The 20,354-nt window shown below is 38.9% G+C and overlaps 1 protein-coding gene across 1 annotated transcript in view; it reads left to right on the top strand.

The window, feature by feature from the left end:
* The first annotated feature begins 283 nt into the window (after positions 1-283).
* Positions 284-20,354, top strand: part of GALNTL5 (polypeptide N-acetylgalactosaminyltransferase like 5) — a 31,917-nt gene continuing 11,846 nt past the window's right edge. Inside the window, exons 1-4 of the mRNA XM_063099774.1 lie at positions 284-545; positions 9,075-9,195; positions 17,111-17,277; positions 20,204-20,326. Coding sequence (XP_062955844.1) covers positions 284-545; positions 9,075-9,195; positions 17,111-17,277; positions 20,204-20,326 — 673 coding nt within the window. The remainder of the gene's footprint in view (positions 546-9,074; positions 9,196-17,110; positions 17,278-20,203; positions 20,327-20,354) is intronic.

Below are 20,354 nucleotides of genomic sequence, written 5' to 3'. Positions count from 1 at the left end.
TACAAGAGTAAGAAAGAAAAACAAAATTTAATTTAGAAGTTTAACAAAGTGGAGTCACTTCTATTCAGGCTGTTACATTAAGAGTTTTTACTAATAGAAAAAAACACACTTTATACATATAGTAAGGGCTGACATCAAAATGCTTCTGTTTTTAAAACACTGAAAACTGAATTTAAGCCAAGTTGAAGATCTACACACTAGTGAAATGTCTAATACTGCTTCTCTTGAATCATTCTAACTTAGGAAAATTGAAAAATGGACATTCAGAAATGCTAAGTTGACAATGAGAAATGCCGTAATTAAATGTTTATTCTATGGGTGTTTGACATCTGGGATCTGCATAAATCTGTTGCTCGTGTATTTTCACTGTAATCATGGGAGCAACCAGCAGAAGAAAATCCATGAACCTACATCAGATTGTTCCCTTGAAGAAAACATGCATCAGCAAATGACCCATGGTGCAGAGCAAATCTCAAAACCACAAATCCTGGTCAAAACGTCTGAAGAAGATATACCTGAGAAGCTGAGACCATTTCCTGTATTGGGTAAGTATTTTGATTTTCTCTGTCAGCTGTTTGAAGGGAAAAATACAACACAAATTTAATATTTGGAAGAGCAAGAGAATGTCTTTCTCAGAGCAACTTAATTTTTAAATTGTGAAATATTTCACATATGTGTATATGTATACAAAGAAAATGATAAAATAGGCATGCATGCATTTACCCCTTAAATTTAATTTCTTGCATATAGTTGGCTATATTCGCTTCAGATAGCTTTCTGTTTTTCAAAGAAATACATTTTAATAGGGGTAGTAAAAACTTGACCCCCCCTCTCTCCAACCTCAGAGGTCATCGCTACCCTGAACTGATGGTCTTTCTCATGCAGGCCTGTTCCACTTCCTCCGTCTATTATTCCTAAGCAAAATATAGTATTATGTATTTTTAATGTATGTGTAGATATTCTGCTGTACATATCCTTTTGGAAGTTGCTTTTTTCATTCATCATTATGTTTGTAAGATTTTTTTTTCCCATGAAAAAACATGAAGACCCAATTTTATGAAATAAACCCAACGAAAGATGAAGAAAACACTAAACAGCCCAAATGAGACCCTTAAAAAACAGGCTCACACTTTTTTTTTTCTGAATGATCATAGCAAATTTATTCATAATAGCCAACAACTGGAAACAAGCCTAATGTCCTACAGCAGATGAAGGGTTAAACACACAGTAGTCTGTCCACACCTTGGAAGACGCCTCAGCAGTCAAAAGGAACAGACTAGTGATGCACACAACCCAGACGGGTCTCTGTGGTGGTCTCAAAGGTCACACACAGCAAGAGTCCATTTACAGAACATGCTAGAAAAGGCAAAATCATGGAGGTGAGGAACAGACGTGCAGGTCCCAGGAGTCGGGGCTGGGGGCTGGGGAAGGAAGGGACTGTGGCTATGAAAGGCGATCTGAGAGGTCCTTGTGATGGCATTGCTGTGTCTTCACTGTGGTGGTTGCACAAATCTATGCGTGCGACAGACCTGCACAGAACTCACACACACATGCACATACGCATGCACGCATGAGTACACGTAAAGCTGTGAAAGCTGAATAAGGTCCCTGGAATGTATAATGTCAGTGTCCCCTTGAGATACTGTATTCTACGGTTAGGCACAAAAACCAGGCTTGCAGTCTGCAGATGCCTACTCTGAACTGCCCTCCCCCTAGATGACCAGATGCTGGCCTTAAAACCTGCCCCAAACACACAAACACACAGGGATCCCCTGCAGGTCCCCTGCCTTTTCCCTAGAAAGCAGAGAAAGAGGAAACCAAGGACAAGCACCCCTGAACAGTGTCACTCCCTGGGAAGTGAATAGAGCTGCCTCTCCTCTAAGTGGAACAAGCACTGGGATGACGTGAGGTGGGTCCAGTCACGAGACCACGTTTGGGCTTGGAACTAAGGCTCTGGCTAGCAGCAGCCAACTGAGGGCCCTCCTGCTCTGGGCAGAGCTGTGGTCAGTGGCCGGCACAGATTCAAAGGGTTAGCATCTCTATCTTACCATCTCTATCTTAGAAACATGTTTAATAGCTTTGAGTATCATTTGCTAATAAACATCTTAGAGGAACATGTAAAAACACATACAAAAAAAGTGAAAATCATCCGTAATCTTTAGCACTTACATACATACATACATATCATACATATTACCAAAGAGGTAAATGCTTAACAGTTCGAAGCATACCAATTTTTCTCTATGATTCTCCATGCAATTTGCTATACCAATATGCCGTGGTAGTCTTTTTAGCCAGCTACATGTAGATCTGTCTCAGTTTTCAACAGTTGTACAGCATGAACACGTCAGATTTTATTTAGCCACTCCCCTGGTGATGGACATATAGGTTGTTTCCTACTGTTTCCTACAGTAACAAAGTGATGCAGTGAACTTCCTTTATAGTATCCACACATAAAGAGAAACACACACATTTAAAGATCCATATAATGCTCTATTTATGTAGAACAGATTCCTAGAAATAGGAAAGCGAAGCCATAGGGTACATGCATTTTTTTAAAAATTTTAACAGAAACTACTAAATTACTCCCTGCCAGTGTCACCAGTTCACTCTTGCACCAGTAGTGAAGGAGAGTGCTGATTTCCCCACACCCCTGCCAACTCTGGGGTTATCACATGTTTTAATTTGCACTCTATGCCTATTTTAAGGGATACAGTGTTGTGTTCACTACATACACGTCCTGGTGTCTAGAGCAATACCTGGCACCTGGCAGCTCCTCTTGTCAACACAGTGGAGCGGGAGCCTGTGTCCTTCCTCCATCTGCTGCCCCTTGGGACACTGTGCACTTGGGATATCTCTGCTCTGAACTCTCTGTTCTACTTTCTTGTCACCAGCTGAAATTTTATCAGTTGTACACAAACTACTTGAACCTAGAAATTACTTAATCTCCAGGGGATTGAGCTAGATGGTTGTCGTTTCCTCTGATAATGGTACATCTTAGAATTCTCGCTTGTCCTCTGTTTCGTATTCATAAGTCATCACGCCCCACCTAATTTACAGTTCCCTAAAAGATAGAGATTAGGTGCAGAATGTTGCCTCAAAGGTCCGGAAGAGAAAGACGGTGAAGGCCTGCAGTGGGACGGGGCATAGAAGCTGAGTCGAGAGTAGCGAGAGACTCCACAAGGAGGCACGTTGTGGATTTGTAACCTCAGTAATTCCCCCATCTCTGGCCTGGGAACAGTTCAGACAGTTTGCCAAGAATTTTTAAAAATCTTTTTGAAGATATATTCTGGCCTCCAATTTCCTCTAAACTCTTTAGTTTTTTGATTGCTTTTTAAAATATGAGCATAGAAAAATGATATTTTGGAACATTAGTCTTTGTTCTTTACATTTTACATTGCCTTGAAAATTTTACTACAGATGAGTATGTACTTTATAGAATTTTATATAAATGGAATCATAAAGTATGTATTCTTTTTTGCCTGGCCTTTTTCTCAATCAGAATAGTTCTTCTGAGATTCATATTGCTGCTTGTAGCAACAGTTCACTCCACTTTATCGTTGAGTAGTATTCTATTGTGTGAATATACCACAATTTGTTTATCGATTCATCTGCGGATGAACACTTGGATTGTTTCTAGCTTTTGGCTATTATAAAATACTACGGCTGTGAATACTGGTGTGAAAGTCTTTGTGAACAGATTTTGTTTCTCGTAGGTAAATACCTCAGTGTGGGATAGCTGGGTCATATGGTACATGCTTAACTTGTAAAGAAAATGCCAAATTGTTTTCCAAAATAGTGGTGCCACCATATTCCCTCCAGGAGCATTTGAGAATTCCACTTGCTCCAGATCTTTGCCAACACCTGCCATGGTCTGACTTTTAAATTTTAGCTACTCTCATGGGTGAGTAACGGGATCATCATGGTCTTAATTTGCATTACCCTGATGACTAATGATTTTGAGCACTTCTTCATGTGTTTAACAGCCACTCGTGTATCTTCTTTTGTAAAGTATCTCTGGGAGACTCTTGTCCATTTTTAAGTTGGGATGTTTGTCTTAGTGATTTTTGAGACTTCTTTCTGTACTCTGGATTCAGGTCCCCTGATGTGCAAGTTGCAAAGAGTTTGCACAAGTCTGTGGCTTGTCTTTTCATTCTCTTTTGAATGGTGTCATTCAACGAGCAAACTTTTTAATTTTGATGATATTCAATTCATTACATTTTCTTGTACGGTTCATGTTTCTTATGTTCTACCTAAGAAATCCTTGCCTACCCCAAGCTTAAAGATTTCATTCTATGTTTTCTTTTAGAAAATCTAAAGTTTCAGGTTTTACATTAGGGCCATGATCCATTTTGAGTTCATTTTTGTGATGGTTTGAAGTAAGGATCAATGCTCATTTCTTGCATATGGATATCCACTTGATCCAGCACCGTTTGTTAAAATACTCCCCTTTTCCCACCTTGGCATCTATGTCAAAAATCAATTGACCATTTTTTGTGTATATCCATTTCTGAGCTCTATTCTGGTTCTTTTAAAAATTGTTTTGGCTATTCTAGATCTTCTGCTTGTCTGTATAAATTTTAGCAACAGCTTGTCAATTTCTACCAAAAAAAAAAAAGTCAGCTGGTATTTTGAATGGAATTACATTGCATCTATAGATCAGTTTGGAGAGAATTGACATCTTTGTAATATTGGTTTACCTGCATCCCACATATTTTGATATGTTGTATTTTCATTCAGTTCTATGTATTTTTATATTTCCTTTGAGGCTTCCTCTTTGGATTATTTGGAAGTTTATTTTTTTAATTTTTCTGTTTGTATATTTTTCTGTTGTCTTTCTCTTACTGATATCCAGTTTGACTCCACTATAGTCATAAAATATACTTCTATGACTTAATTCTTTTACGTTACTTTAGGTCTATTTTATAATCCAGAATATGGTCTGTCTCGGTGCATGGTCCATGGGTGTTTGAAAACAAAATGTACATTATGCTACCATCAGGTGGAGTGTTCTCTACATATGTCAATTAGATACTGTTGGTTGATTGTATTATTCAATTCTATAGCCTTATTTTTTTGGCTAGTAGTTCTGTTAATTGCTATGAGTGGGTTGTTGAAGATCCCAAATATAATTTGTGGATTTTTCTGTTTTTCCTTTCAACTCTATCAGTTTTTGCTTCTTCTTTTTTTTTTTTTTTTTTTTTTTTTGTAGCTAGACCGTACTGGGACCTGAACCCTTGAGCTTGGTTTTATAAAACCGTGTTCTAACCAACTGAACTAAGTCGCCAGCCTGCTTGATGTTTTTTGAGGCTCTGTTGTTTGGTGTATTTATGTTTAGGATCATTATCTCTTCCTGGTAGGTTGATTCTTTTATCACTAGGTAAGGTCTTTCTCTATCTCTAGTAATTTGGGGAGGGGGCTCTGAAGTCTATTTTATCTGATATCATTACAACCACTTCTGCTTTTTTGATAAATATTTGCATGGTGTATCTTTTCCTATCCTTTTACTTTCAATCTACCAATGTCACATTGAAGTGAGTTTCTTGTGTGTATTGTTTGATCGTATATTTTTATCCACCCTGCTAATCTACATCTTTAATTGGTATATTTAGATCATTTGCATTTAATATAATTGTTGATATGTTAGGGCTTAAGTTGGCCATTTTATTTTTTTGTTTGTTTCTTCTGTTTTTCTTTCCTCAATTTCTTACCTTGCTGTGGGTTACTTGAATATTTTTCAGAATTCTGTCTTTATTTACTTATAGTGTTTTTAAATATATTGCTTTGTATAGTTTTATTAGTGGTTACACTAGGTATTAATGCTATACATATGTAATTTATCACAGTTTCTTTGTATCGATGTTTTGCCACTTCAGGTGTAAAAGTAAAGCTCCTTAACCTCCTCAATTTTAAAATATAACTATCTTTAGTATTTCCTCTACATACACAGAGCAGCATATCAGATGGTGTAATAATATTTGCTTCAACCACCAAATGTGACTTAAGAATCTTATGAGAAGGGTTGTCTATTATATTTACTCCTATTTTTTACCCATTTTTATATTCTTTTTTCTTTACTGAAGTTTCAAGCCTTCTTCTATTATCTTTGCAGAGAATTCCCTTTTGTGATTCTCTAAGGGTAGGTTTCCTAGTCATAAATTCTTATTTTTTTCTTCATCTGAGAGTATCTTTATTTTCTCATAATTTCTGAAGGATATTTGTGCTGGATATAGAATTTGCTGTTGACAGTTATTTTCTTTCAGCACTTAAAAATGTTTTGCCACTTCCTTCCTCTGTGGCCTCAGGAGAGAAATCCATAGTCATTCAAATTGGGGTCCCCCCCTGTAAGTACTGTGTCATTTCTCTGGAGTTTGTCTTCAATTTTCAAAAGGCTTATTATGATGTATTTTGACATGCATTTCTTTGGTATATCCCACTTGAGGGTTTGCTCAGCCTTTTCAATCTGTAGATTTCCATCTTTCACCAAATTTGGGAAGTTTTCAGCTGTTATTTTTTAGTGGACTTTTTCAATCTTACTTTCTCTCCTTTCCTTCCATAACTCCTAGAATACAAACTCAGCTCTCCTGTTATCCCTCGGGTCCCTGAAGCTCTCTTTTTGTTTTTTCAGTCGGTTTTCTCTCTGTTGTTCAGATTGGGTAAATTTTGTTGATCTGTCCTCAAGTTCACTGATTGCCACTCTGCTCTTAAGCCTATCCAAGTTTATTTAGATTACTTTTCAGATTGGGTAAATTTTGTTGATCTGTCCTCAAGTTCACTGATTGCCACTCTGCTCTTAAGCCTATCCAAGTTTATTTAGATTACTGTGTTTTTTAGTTCTATAATCTACATTTGGTTCTTTTAAAATAACTTTTATTTCTTTGCTGTTATTTTCCCTTTTTCCATTTGTTTCAAACATTTATATGATGGCTGCTTTAACATTGAGTCAGATAATTCCAACCACTGATTCATCTCAGTGTTGGCATCTGTTCATTATCTTTTTTTCATTCAACTTGAGATCTTTTTGGTTCTTGGTATGACAAAAAAATTTTTACTATATCCTGGACATTTTGGATATTGCGAGACTTTGGATCCTATTTAAGCTTCTTTTTTTTGGAGGCATTCCTCCTGTTGAGATGTAACACAAGGACCAGGTGGGTACGTGCATCCAGCTTCCCACTGGGCCCACGGACACCACCCGGGCAATAGTGGAGCATGTACATGACCTCATTGTGGGTGGCTGGAGTGGAGGTTCAGCCCCGCTTTGGCCTTGTTGACACCGTCTGGTGAAATGCAGCACTGACTTGCACAACCTTGTTGTATCTGAGTTTAGATCCCTGCTGGGCCCTGCTGACTCCAGGGAGGAGACAAGGGAAGCCCTGCCTCCCATCCCCTAATCTGCCTTGCTTATGCTGGGTAGGAGAGGCTCAGCTCACCAGTGGGCCCTGCTGACACCAGGGCAGGGAGAACGTGAAGGGCTGACTAGCCCCACCTGGCACTACCTCATTAAATCTTGTTGCTGCCAGGGGGATTAGAGGCTCCACTGACACCACCTTGGGGAGAACTGGAGCATCGCCCACTTCCACCAGGTAGGGTTCTGGAACACCAGCTCCCTGCTCAGCCTGCCAACACCTCCCAGGCAGGTAATCAGAACACTGCCTGCTTCTGCCTGATGGACAGTTAGGTTCTGCTCAACCCCACTGACATGGCTGGGTGGGAAAGAGGAATGCTGCTGCTTGCTTTCTCGGGGCAAGGGTTGGGGTGAAATATCAGCTTCCTGCTCAGCCCCACTGCAGCCACAGCAGATGGTGTGATTTTCATTGGTGGTTGATTGAACTAGCTTAGTTATTGCCAGAGGTTTTCTGTTGTTAGGCTAGCTTTTTCTAGCCCTTTGGCTAGGGAGGGCAGGCTTATCTTGGAGCATTTTTTGTCCAGGCCTGTTGGCGGTTCCAGGTGAAGGCTTCTGCAGCCCCCATCTAGAATCTATGCAAGGCAACAAGGAATTTCCAGGAGCTCACCATGTCCTTTATCCAGTCCCAGGGCCATTAGGCAATCAGCTTCCATCTTCCAGAGGCCTTCTGTGCTTATCTGTTGTGTTATGTCCAGGATTTTTTAGTTGTAGGAAAGAGAACCTGGAAGGAATGGGACTGCTCCATCTGCACCAGAACGCCCTTTATATATAGCCTTTTATATTAATTTTGGAAAACACTCCTTGGGCATTGGAAAAGAAAGTCTATTCTCTGGAAGACAAAGTACAGTATATATCCACTAAGGAAACAATTAATTACGTTAATCAATTTTTTCCAGACTTTTCTCTGATTCAGAATTGTTTTTAAAATATTCCATTACTGTTTATTTGTGGCAGTACATGTTGACATTTCTAACCATTTTTTCTTGGAGTGTTTAGTTGCAGCATTATTTGATGTCATTAAATACAAGCTCATTACTATTAAATCTCTACTGACATATCTCTTAGTATAAAATGACTGTCTGCTCCTTCCAGTGAATTGTACACTTCTTTTCAGTGGTAAAACTGTCTGACCGTTCTTCCACTTTTAACCATTTCCATACAGTTTGTCTATGTGTTATGACCACGTTTTGGTTTTTATTCCCATGTAAAAGTTTTTATCTTTGAATAGTGCATTTACCCCAACTTCATTTATTGTTGCGACTGATACATTCAGGTTGTCTTGTTTTATTCCCTCTAATGGAATTTTCGAGGGGGGTTTTAGCTCTTATTCTCTCCCCTCCCCTAAATCCTTCTGTTACTGTAATTTTACACTGCAGCTGTGAATCGTGATGGGCCCAGAAGGCTGAGCAGCTGCTTTTCATCGAAGACTTAATGACCAAGGAGCAGCTAATTGTTCCTACTTTGATAAGGAATTTGCTTCAATTAGTGTATGTAAATAATTTGTGCTCCCACCTTTAACCTTTTCTCCTAGGGGTAGTTTAGTTTCCAAGAAAATGACTATCTCACTCTAAAAGGAGTAAACTCAGTACAGATTTGTTCCTGTTGTCCTGCATCGAGGTGATAGTAGTAACGTTCCTAATGAGACTCTAATTACCTTTTCTTGCAGGTGACGATTTTAACTATTCGGACCCAGAAGTTTTAAGTGGCTTTTTGAAATATGGATTTAATACTGTTATCAGTAAAAGCTTGGGAATCGAGAGAGATGTGCCAGATACCAGGAATGAAATGTATGTTCCTTCTATGTTTTTGTAAAAAACAGCAACTAATCAGATTTTAATTTAAGCATGTTAGAAGTCTTGTAATATAGAGTCCTACTTTTGGGAGTGGAAGTCAGATAATGTCAATATCCTATTTCAAGATTCTAAAACTTACAGTGTGGAGAATGTCTTCCCCATGACACAGGATGTGTTCTAGAGGTTTCCAAGGATTGGGTCACTCACAGATGTTTTTATTAAGTCACTAGTAAGGGCTTCTGGCCAAAGGGGGATTCATTCCTGACAGAAAATGCTTTAGATTAGCTACCTACTTTTTCTTCAAAGTCTGCTTTTTTTTTTTTCATTGTTCCTTTAATCATTTGTGTTAATGCCTTTTTTAAAGTTTTGTGGTAAAATACACATAGCACAAAAGTTACTATATAACCATTTTTATTATTTTTGTTTGTTTTTGTGTGTTTGTTTTGGCAGCTGGCAGGTGTGGGACCTGAACCCTTGACCTTGGTGTCGTCACCACGAACTCTAACCAACTGAGCTAACTGGCCAGACCTAACCATTTTTAAACGTACAATTTAATGGCATTAAGTACATTCACACTGTTGTGCAACCACTAATACTATCCATCTCTAGAACTTTTTCATCATTCCAGACTGAAAGTCTGTACCCATTAAACAATAACTCCCCAGCCCCTGGCAACCGCCATTTTACTTTGTGTCCATATGAATGTGACTACTCTAGGTTCCTCACATAGGTGGAATTGTACAGTTTTTGTCCTTTTGTGACTGGCTTATTTTACTTAGCATCCCAAGGTTCATTCCATGTCGTAGCATTTTTGTTTTAGTACCTTTTTAAATATGTTTTTGGGTCTTAGGGTTTCCAGGCAAAGAGGGCTGATATTCTCCTTTAACTAAGTGATAAGTACTTAAGTAATATAGACATCTTCTGGTAATATAGAGACAAAGACCAGGTTCCAGGAAACAGGAGAAAGTGGGTCCACTTTGCCTTGTTGCAGCTGGTGTGCAACATGACATCTGAAGCCACAAATATCACTTAGGACATGGCACACTCAAGGGTGTAGAGTTTGCATGCACAGAATGACACAATCTACCTGAGTCGTAATAAAAGAAAAACATTTTTAATTTACTCAAACCATAGAACATCATAGGAATTTAATTCAGAGGACAATTGTTTTACTCAACTGTCTATTTAACTACCACACAGGCAGGTGGATAGTTTTGAATGTCTGTAAGGTATGGATTTCTCTCAATGCCACCATTTCTCCCCCCTAAACCTCATCTTCTAAAATAGGATGACTGCCTTCACTTCCCTTCCCCCATCACGTGATATTTGTTAGGAAAAACAGAAAGTTTAGAGATTTATCCAAAAAGGGAAGTGGATTTGGCACTTTGAGTATTCAAAATAGTAACTTTTTAAAGAGCAAATTTAATTCTTTAGAAAAAACACTATTATGCTCAAAATACATTTTAACTGCCAGGAGTAGCTACCAATATCTGGAGCCCAAGCAGATTTTCAGCCATTATTTTAACCATATTAGCCCATTAAATGGAATTTCCTTTTTAGCTTTGCCTTATTTTATTTTTCTAATTTATTTTATTTTATTTTTTAAATTAAAAATTTTTATTGAAAATAAAAATTGTATATATTATGGTGTACTCCATGATGTTTGATATACACACTCCCACTGCTGAGCTGTTAATGACATTTGAGGCTTAGGTGCTAAGAACCGGAGCACAGCTGCAGTGGCTCTGGGGTCGTGCAGGGCATAGCTCTCTATGGCAGCTGAGCTGGTGCCTGAGCACAGGCTGTGCAGAGAGACATTGGCTCTGGGGTCTGAGGTGTGAGCTAGTTTGCTATGGTGATGGCTCTGGGGTCTGAGGCGGGGCAGGCACAGTGCAACCCACAGAGCCAGAGTCCAGCGTGTGGGACTCGCACAGCAACCCATCTGCTGTGCCTTCCTTTAAAGTTTACATAATTATTTTCTAAGCTAAAGAAAAATATGATACAGATCTTTGAAAAGAATATTTTTATGTTCATGGGTCTTCTAATTTAATTTTTATTTCTTAACTTTTCAGTTTTGAAATAATTTCAGACTTACAAAATTGTTGCAAAAATATTTTAACTACAGCCTTTTCTTTATAGCCTTTTCTTAGGTTCCCCAAATGTTAACACCCTCCTTACCCACAGAACCAGAACAATGAACAAAGTCAGAACATTAACATTAATACAGTATTCTTAGCTAATCTGCAGACATTATTCAAATTTTTATAGTTGCCCCTCTAGTGTTCTTTTTCTGGAAAGATCCAACCCAGGACCATAGATTGCCTGGTTTTCCTGTCTTTTTAGTTTTCTTGAATCTGAAACTGCTCCTAAGTCTTCATCTTTCATGACACTTTAGAAGAGATCTAACCAGTTGTTTTGTGAAATGATCCTCATTTTGAGTTTGATGTATCCTCATGATTAAATTCAGGTAATGCCTTTTTGGTTGGAATCCCGCAGTATTGATTCTGTGTCCTTCTCTGTGCATCATATTAGGAAGGACATGATGTATATTTGTCCCATTAATGGTGAAGTTACTTTTGGTCACTTGATTAAAACAGTGGCTGCCAGATTTCTGCACTGTAAAGTTACTATTTATCCTTTTATAATGAATAAGTGTAGACATTTCTTTTAAATGTTAGTTATAGAAAACGTGGAGGGTAAAACATTCACCATCCTACCACTTTGTCTTAAATGCTTAAGGTAAAACCTTTCTTTTCCCTACCGAACACAGAGATTATCATTGTCAATATTTTAGTGTATATTCTTCCAGGATTTATATGAATTTATATATAGACACATACACATATTTATAAACAGTAAACACATAGAATAATCATATACTTTACATAAAATGGGCTTTACTTTTTTATTTTTCTATAATTTTTAACAGTATATTATGAAAAACATTTTTTAAAGCATTACACATTAATTTGCCTCATTAATTTTAACAATTGAGAGCATTTATCCATGTATAAATATACAATTTCCCTATAAAAGGAATCTTGGTTGTTTCTACTTTTTCAACTTTACAAAAATTATGTAATAAGCACCCAAATTCACATATTTTTATGCATTTATGTTGATATTTGTGGAGGGAAGTTTCCTGGACTGAGATTGCTCAGTGGTAGGGCTCATTTCATTGCTGAGCAATACGACTTACATGGACGTACTGCAATGGGTTTATGCATTCACCTGTTGATGGTTGGATAGTTTCCACTGTTTGCCTATTACAAATAAAGCAGGTATAAACATTCCTGTGCAAATTTGGTATGAACGGATGCTTTTTCTCTCTCTTGGGTAAATGCTTAGAAGTGAAATGACTAGATCTTAGGGCATATGCTTAACTTTTTAAGAAACTGCCACTTTCCCAAAGTAGTTGTACATCTTACGTTCCCATCAGCAGTGGACAAAAGTTCCAGTTCCTGTACGTTTTTGCCAGCACTTGGTATGGCCAGTCTTTTTAATTTTAGGCATTCTGATAGGAGTGTTGTAGTACTTCCTTGTAGTTTTATTTACATTTTCCTGGATGTTGCACCTCTTTGTATGTGTTTATTTGCCACCCGTATATCTTCTTTGTTGACGCTAAAATATTTGCCCATTTTTAAATTGAATTGTTTGCTTTCTAATGATTGAATTTTGAGACTGCTTTATGTATTACAGATATAAGACCCTTCTCAGATATATGACTGGGTTCTCCTAGTCTATGGCTTTGTTTTTTGTGTGTGTTTTTTTTGTTTTTTGTTTTTTTCTTCTTCTTTTAATTGTGACTTTTGAAAGCAGGAGTTTTTAATTTTGATGAAGTCTAATTTTTTAATAAATTAACTTGCCAATTTGAATTTCACTTTTTAAGCTACCTTTCACTATTTTTGACTGTTTCATTTATAACTGTATAAGAATTCATGAGCACAAGAAGATTTGACCTATTTTTGTTTATTTATGCGTATTTAAGGAACAAAGTAATTTAAATCAACTCTAGAGGCTGAGATCCCATGTGCTCTTCAAAAGAAATCTATGCACAATTCAAGTCCTAAAAACCCTGGTTTATGTTTTTTCTTTTTTTGTGCTACCTTCATTAGATTTTTATATCAGATTTATGCTAGCTTCATAAAATGAATTTGAAAGTTTTCTATGCATTCCTATGCTCTAAAATAGTTGAAATAATATGATTACCTATTATGTTGAAATAGAGCTAGTGATAGTAAGCTTGGACTTTCTATTTCTAGGGTCTATTTAAAACAATCTATTTTAGTGTAAATCCATTCCCCCTATTTTTCAAATTTATTGGCATAAAATTGCACATCATATTTTCATAATTATTTTTATCCTCTTTAGTACCATACTGTATTCTTTCTCATTTTTATTGTTGTACATTTTCCCTCTGTTTTCCTAAGCTTCATAAGCATTGTTCTATTTCATTTGTCTTTCAAAATACCAACTTTTGATTATACTTAACCATTTTACTTTTTTGTTTTCTAATTTATTAATTTCTAGTTATCTTTATTGGTTCTTTTTTTTCCTTTTGGTTCATTTTGTCACTTTTTTATTGCTGGCTTATAAGATTAGTTTGATTATTTTATCTCTTTCTTGTATAATAATAATGCATCTATAAGTATTCATTTTATTCTGATTAGAATTTTAGCCATATCTCTTAGTTTTTAACATGATGTGTTTTCGTCTTTATTAATCTCTCCATAATTTGCAATGCTTAATTCCTTCTTTGATCCAAGAATTATGTAGAAAAATAGGCTTTTTAAAATTTGGACTTAAACGAATGAATAGCTATTTACAAATTAGTTTCAGCTATCTATCAGCATGTTTTTCTAAAGTGCTTGAAAGATTGCCATTTTAAATAGTGTCCTGGCCCACTAGACCCTTTCAACTCAAGTGTGTTCTGAGCATCAGCAATATTGACAGCAACTGTAAGCTTGTTAGCCACGCAGGCCCCACCCCAAATGTACTTAATCTGGACCTGCATATAGCAAGAACCCCAGACGATTTTTATGCACATTAAAATTTGATGTCCTTGTATTGGTTTGGTAGGGCTTCCATAACAAAATGCCACAAACTGGGTGGCTTAACAGAAATTTATTCTTTCCCAGTTTTGGGGGCTAGAAGTTCAAAATCAAGGTGTTGGTGGGTTGGTTCCTTCTGAGGACTGAAAGGGAAGGACGTGTTCTGGACCTCTCGCCTTGGCTTGTAGATGCCGTCTTCTCTGTGTCTCTTTACGTAGTCCTCTCTCTAGGCCCATCTGTCTCTGTATCCAAATGTCCCCCTTTTATAAGGACACCAGTCATATTGGATTAGGGCCCATCCTGATGCCCTCATCTTACTGATTATGTCTACAACAACCTTATTTCCAGATAAGGTCACGTTCTGAGGTACTGGCAATTAGGACTTTAACATATGAATTTTTGAAGGACACAATTCAACCCATAACAGTCTTGCTTTATACTATGCTAGTGTTAATCTATGTAGTCAGGAAAGAATAGACTGGCTCACCCCGGACAACTAAACCTGGACCTTGTCCAATTTACTTTTACCCTTAAAAACAGCTTATTTCGAACACGGATGAGCCTAGACGGCATTATGTTAAGTGAAATAAGTCATGTACAGAAAGATAAATATCACATGTTCTCACTCATATGTGGGAGCTGAAAAAGTTGAGTTTATAGAAGTAGAAAGTAGAATTGTGCTTACTAGAGCTGGGAGTGGCAGGTGGGGAGAGGTTCATTAATGGGTACAAACTTACAGCTGGATAAGAATACATTCTAGTGTTCTGTATTATTAGTATTAGGTGATTATAATTAACAATAACTTATTATATATTTTCAGATAGCTAGAAGAGAGGATTTTGAATGTTCCCAATGCAAACATATGATAAATATTTGAGGTGATGGATATTCTAATTACCCTGATTTGATCATTAACACATTGTCTACGTGTATTGAATATCACTCTGTACCCCATAAATATGCACAATTATGACATGTCAATTAAAAAAACAATAATAATTTTAAAAGACAGCTTATTTAGGGTCAGAAAAGTTTTGCTATGTAGAAATAGTAAGGCAACATGTATCAATTAATTTTAGAGAATCCCACACACACCAAGTCCTCTTTGGGTTCTAAAGAGTCCTCATGTGACATGGTTTCAGGCTTCTTCACCATCATACAGCTGAAGGGACTCAGTTTATCTATAGTTTTCTTAAAGTGATATACTCAGGACTGAGTATAGTATTAGAGACGTGATTTAAAGAGCACCAGTTCACGCCGGACCCCCACCTCTCCCATCTTGGCAGTATCCTTGCATTGACTCAGCCTAGTGTATCTCCTCTCCTCTGTCTCCCGCTCCCTCTCTCATGACTCAGTGATCTTACTGGAAGTTAAGTCCCCTACGTGTTTCTGCAAAGCCATGTTTTCCCACTCAGTGTTTCAGACCCACGTGTAGGATGTCCCACGCCACAGCTCCCCTCTGCTCAGGTCCATCTCACGTAGTCTCATTCCTTCCAGCGTGGTGCCAACTTCTGCTCAGTAGGCATCTAGGTCTTCATCTAGCCTTGGAATAAAAATATTGAGCAGCACAAGGCCCTCTCCTCCCATGATGACCTCAACCCATGAATGTCCTGAAGGTCCTGTGCAGGTATCTGTAGGATTTGCCTCTTCGGCATCTCCCTTTCTGGTGTTTTCCAGGAGAAAGTCCCCTTTTCACAAGTTTGCAGTGGGAATAGTGATTTTACCTTTTGACCCCACTTTCTGGCCCCCGTTGATTAGAACAGGGGTGGACACCTGAGCCAAGCTGGGCCAAGAATCTTTTCCTGTAAATTTTTGGACTTGGGAAAGAGAAAGTCATCGCTGTTTCTTCTTGGGTGCTGGACTATGTAAGATGTGCTGATGTCAACAATTTGTCCCACTATGTGGAGTTAAAGAGGTGGAAATAAGCCAGGTTGCAGAGAGAGAATAATTATCACACAATGAGCCTTATTGAAAAATACTTATCATCATTATTAATTCCTCTCAGATGTGAAGGGTGGAGAGATGCAGAGAGTGTTCAGACAGCCCTCAAGCCTCTGTTGCCAATAGTTCTTTGAGGTTCCAGTTGCGTTCCTGTAACTAGGTCCTATGAGACATTTGGGTCACCTCACGATATACCTTCCTTTCTTTTGCTTAAGTGAGCTCCAGTAGGTTTCTGTGATGTAACAACCAAAATATTTCAAAATATAACCAAATAATATATAGCAAGCCAAATAGTTATTAACGGTTAATAACTAATATTAGTAAAATTCAGCTTCTATTTTTCCCTCGTGTGCACAAAAAAATAAATAAAACATTTTTATTTATTATTTATTTTATTTTATTTATTTTTATTTTATTATTTTATTCAAATACTTGGAAGAAAGCCAATTCTACCTTATCCACTATATTTTTTTTGTTGCAACAGACTACACACACACGAGAATAAAGCGTAAGTTCTCTTTGAGGATAGTACAATAAAGTTAATGTGAACTTTTCCATGTGTATGGGTTTAATAATTCATTTTTATACCAGAAACTAAAATGTGGATCTAATTTTTGTTTATATGATGTTTCAAATAGAATTCAGATTGTCAAAACAGAATCTCAGGAAAGAACAATTATTGCTGGCATTAGGAAGGTGGAAATGATTCAGAAAATATGAGAACAACCAAAGAAGTTGAAGAAATTTTTGTACCTTAATTTTTGTATTTTTAGATCTACTGTCATCTTATTACCACAATCATTGACTGAAGGAGTCAAGATGGAAAAGATAAAAATAAGGAGAGGTGTATGAATGAGACTCCAAAACATTCGAGGCTTTCAGATGAATCACTTTCTTCCTACTGCTTATGCCTGCAGGTGTCTCCAAAAGCATTACTCAGTTAACCTACCTACCGCCAGTGTCGTCATTTGCTTCCACAATGAAGAATTTAATGCCTTGTTTCGGACAGTGTCCAGTGTTATAAATCTCACTCCATCCCATTTCCTTGAAGAAATTATTTTGGTAGATGACATGAGCGAATTTGGTAAGACAGAACGTTAATTATCTAATCTACTTGGAAGGTGGTGCTCTCCCTGATGGCGCTGGAGTATTTCATCCAAAGAGTGTTTTGGGATGGGTATTGAGGTAGGCCCCATGCTTGGGTCAGTGGGTACACTGGCAGATGTGTAAGACCTGGTCCCTGTCCCTATGGTGCTTGGGCTAGTGGGGGGTTAGCACTTCCATGAGATAAACGTGGGGGCACCAAACTTATCTTTAGAGATCACTTCAGGAAGAAGTGACATCTAAACTGAGGTCGGAAGGGTGAGTTGGGGTTATCCCAGTGAGGTTAGAAGAATTCTATATTTTATGTCGTTTATGCATGAGTGTAGAGTTGGGGGGAGGGGGTGGGCATAAAACCAGAGTTATTAAAAGGGAATTTCTCATGAAGGGCATTATTCAATTTTATCTCAAGAATATGGGGAGCTGTTAAGGGCTTAATGCAGGGAAATTACCTGATCCGGGTACTTTACATGAGAGAATTCTCATCGGACCAACTACAGTTAAGTGCTTATTTCCCCATGCTTACTGGTTTTAGAGAACTGCGATACTACTACAAAATCTGGTTGTCCACACTTAGAATTTGAAATTAGTTGTCTGTTTTACAACTGAGTACAAAACTTAGACAAGCCAGGAGTACTGAAGCCATGATGTCAATGTTGGATAAGTTTCAGGCCTGAAAGTTGACCCAATGTGCTGTGAATCTGACCCACTACAAGCTGGGAAGGAAAAGAAGAGATAACAGGAGGAAGGTGAACAGGCAGGGGAAGAAAAGAAGACGTCCCCAGAAGTTCACCCTGTGAGGAAGGGACTCTTGGTGACTCCTGATAGTGACTCAAGCTATGCCAGCTAGGTTTTGGAATTTTAGATGTTGGCCGGACACCTATGGTACATAACCGCATTTCTGTGAGCATCACCGCTACCTGAGAGTACAGGATTGTTTCTCTAGGCTTGTGTATGGGAGGGGTGTGAAGGGATGTCCCAGCGTCCCTGCTGCGTGACACGCACACTGCCTCATCTGCTCCAAAGAGCTGAGCACCGTGTTTGGCACCTTGTAGGGCAGGAAGTCACGAGCAGAGCCACAAGCAAGAACAGGGTGAGACAACACGCCGGACTGTGGAGTCCTATCTCCTCCCCAGAAGCACAAGGATCCTGCCATGGTCCCATCCCCGGCCATTCGGGACCACATCACGAGTTTAGAAACACATCTGGTGTCTTAGCTCAGCTGCTGTAATAAAATACCACAAACTGGGTGGCTTAAACAACAAACATTTATTTCTTACAGTTCTGGTGGTTGGAAGTGCGAGATCAGGGTGCCAGCAAGGCTAGGTCCTCGGGGAGGGCACTCTCGCTTGTTTGCAGACTGCCATCTCTCTGCTGTGTCCTCACACAAAGGTGGGAAGAGAGCAAGCCAGCCCTCTGGCCTCCTCCTGGAAGGCTCTAATCTCGTTCACGAGGGCTCCATCCCCGTGACCTAATCACCTCCCCAAGAAAGGCCCCACCTCCAAGTACCACCATACTGGGGATTAGATGTCAACATATGAATTGGGGGGGGATACAAATATGCAGTCCGTCACATCTGGTGGCCTGCTACGGTGATTCATGATGCATCACGGTCCTTTTATAAGAAACCAGAGGATCACTCCTGATGGCCAGGATTTACATAGGTGAGCTGCCAGACCAGACACTTCCACTTCCTGATCCAGTGTCATCCAGTTCGTGGTGATTTCACCTGCCCCACCAAGGAGCTTAGCCTTTGACCCATGCAGATCCTCAAACACAGGAGACAGGGTGTTCTGTGTTCTGATGCAGCTCAGGATCGACACATTCTTGCCTTTAATTCACAATGATTTCCTCATGGGTTGTAGGGCAAATTTTTAAACTGAAGCCTGTCTTTCATGGCTAACGCCCGTAGGCACTGCCAATGGGCTGCCTCAGCTTGCAGGAGCAGGGGCCAGGGGCCCAGGGAACTGCCCCCATTGAGTTACACAAATGGCGTGTCCATGGCCTGCTGCCATCCACTTTTTTCACAGTCCTGCTCCCCCTTGACTGTGAGCCAACACCGTGACCACCATCTGAAAGCCCAGGCCCTCCACTTCATGTCAGCGATCACTGCAGCCACAGCTGGCTTTATCTCCTCCAGGGCCTGGCTCCGAGCCCCCTTGTGTCCTGGATGCTGGGGAGGTGTTTGCAGATACCCGAGCCGAGGTGCTGCCCCACCCTGCAAGTGCAGCTGTGCAGCCTGCATCCCTGCCTCTGAGCAGGGCCCTTCCTTTTGAAGACTAGGGAGGAGATCCCACCTTCTGCCAACATAACCATGAACCTGCTCCAGTCGATACCCAACCTCCTGACCCAATTGCCTAGGAGTTAGGAATTTAGACCCCAGAGGCTCCTGTATCTGTCTCACTTGGTCCCAGTCTCCTTTATCGTCATCACCTTAATCTCCAAATATTGAGTGACTATGAGGTGTAGCAGGCTCTGTGCTGGATGATACATTTCTTCCTCTCACTCGAGTACAGCCAGGAACATGGTGCCCATCCCTCCTCACAGCTAAGGAATCCAACGTGGGTGGTTCAATCACTAGCCTAAGCTTTACTACAAAGTTAGAAACACAGTTGATTGTAGTACAGTTACCGCAGTTAGGAGCAAAATCAGATTGCACCAAAGCTCCGTAACTCACGCTTCTTCTATTTAGAATTTCAATAATGATTTATTAAAATCAAAAATATTTACAGTTGATTTTGATGATGAATTATTTTTCTTTCTCTCCTTTACACAGGATACAATTTTCTTTTAAAGTTAGAACTTCTGTGGAATAGCATGGTTTTTAGGAACCAGTCATAATGAGGATACGTTTTTAAAATTTCTGTAGTTGCAGTTTATAAATTGTCAAGTGTTGGATATTTTTCCAGATGATTTGAAAGAAAAGCTAGAACACCACTTGGAAAAGTTCCGGGGAAAGATTAAATTAATAAGAAACGAAAAGAGAGAGGGGCTGATTCGAGCAAGGATGATCGGGGCATCTCGTGCTTCAGGTATGAGCATTCACGGGGGACAGGAGCC

This window comes from Cynocephalus volans, chromosome 6, assembly GCF_027409185.1.
Source record: "Cynocephalus volans isolate mCynVol1 chromosome 6, mCynVol1.pri, whole genome shotgun sequence".
Lineage (NCBI taxonomy): Eukaryota > Metazoa > Chordata > Mammalia > Dermoptera > Cynocephalidae > Cynocephalus > Cynocephalus volans.
This window is presented reverse-complemented; position numbering and strand designations above follow the sequence as displayed.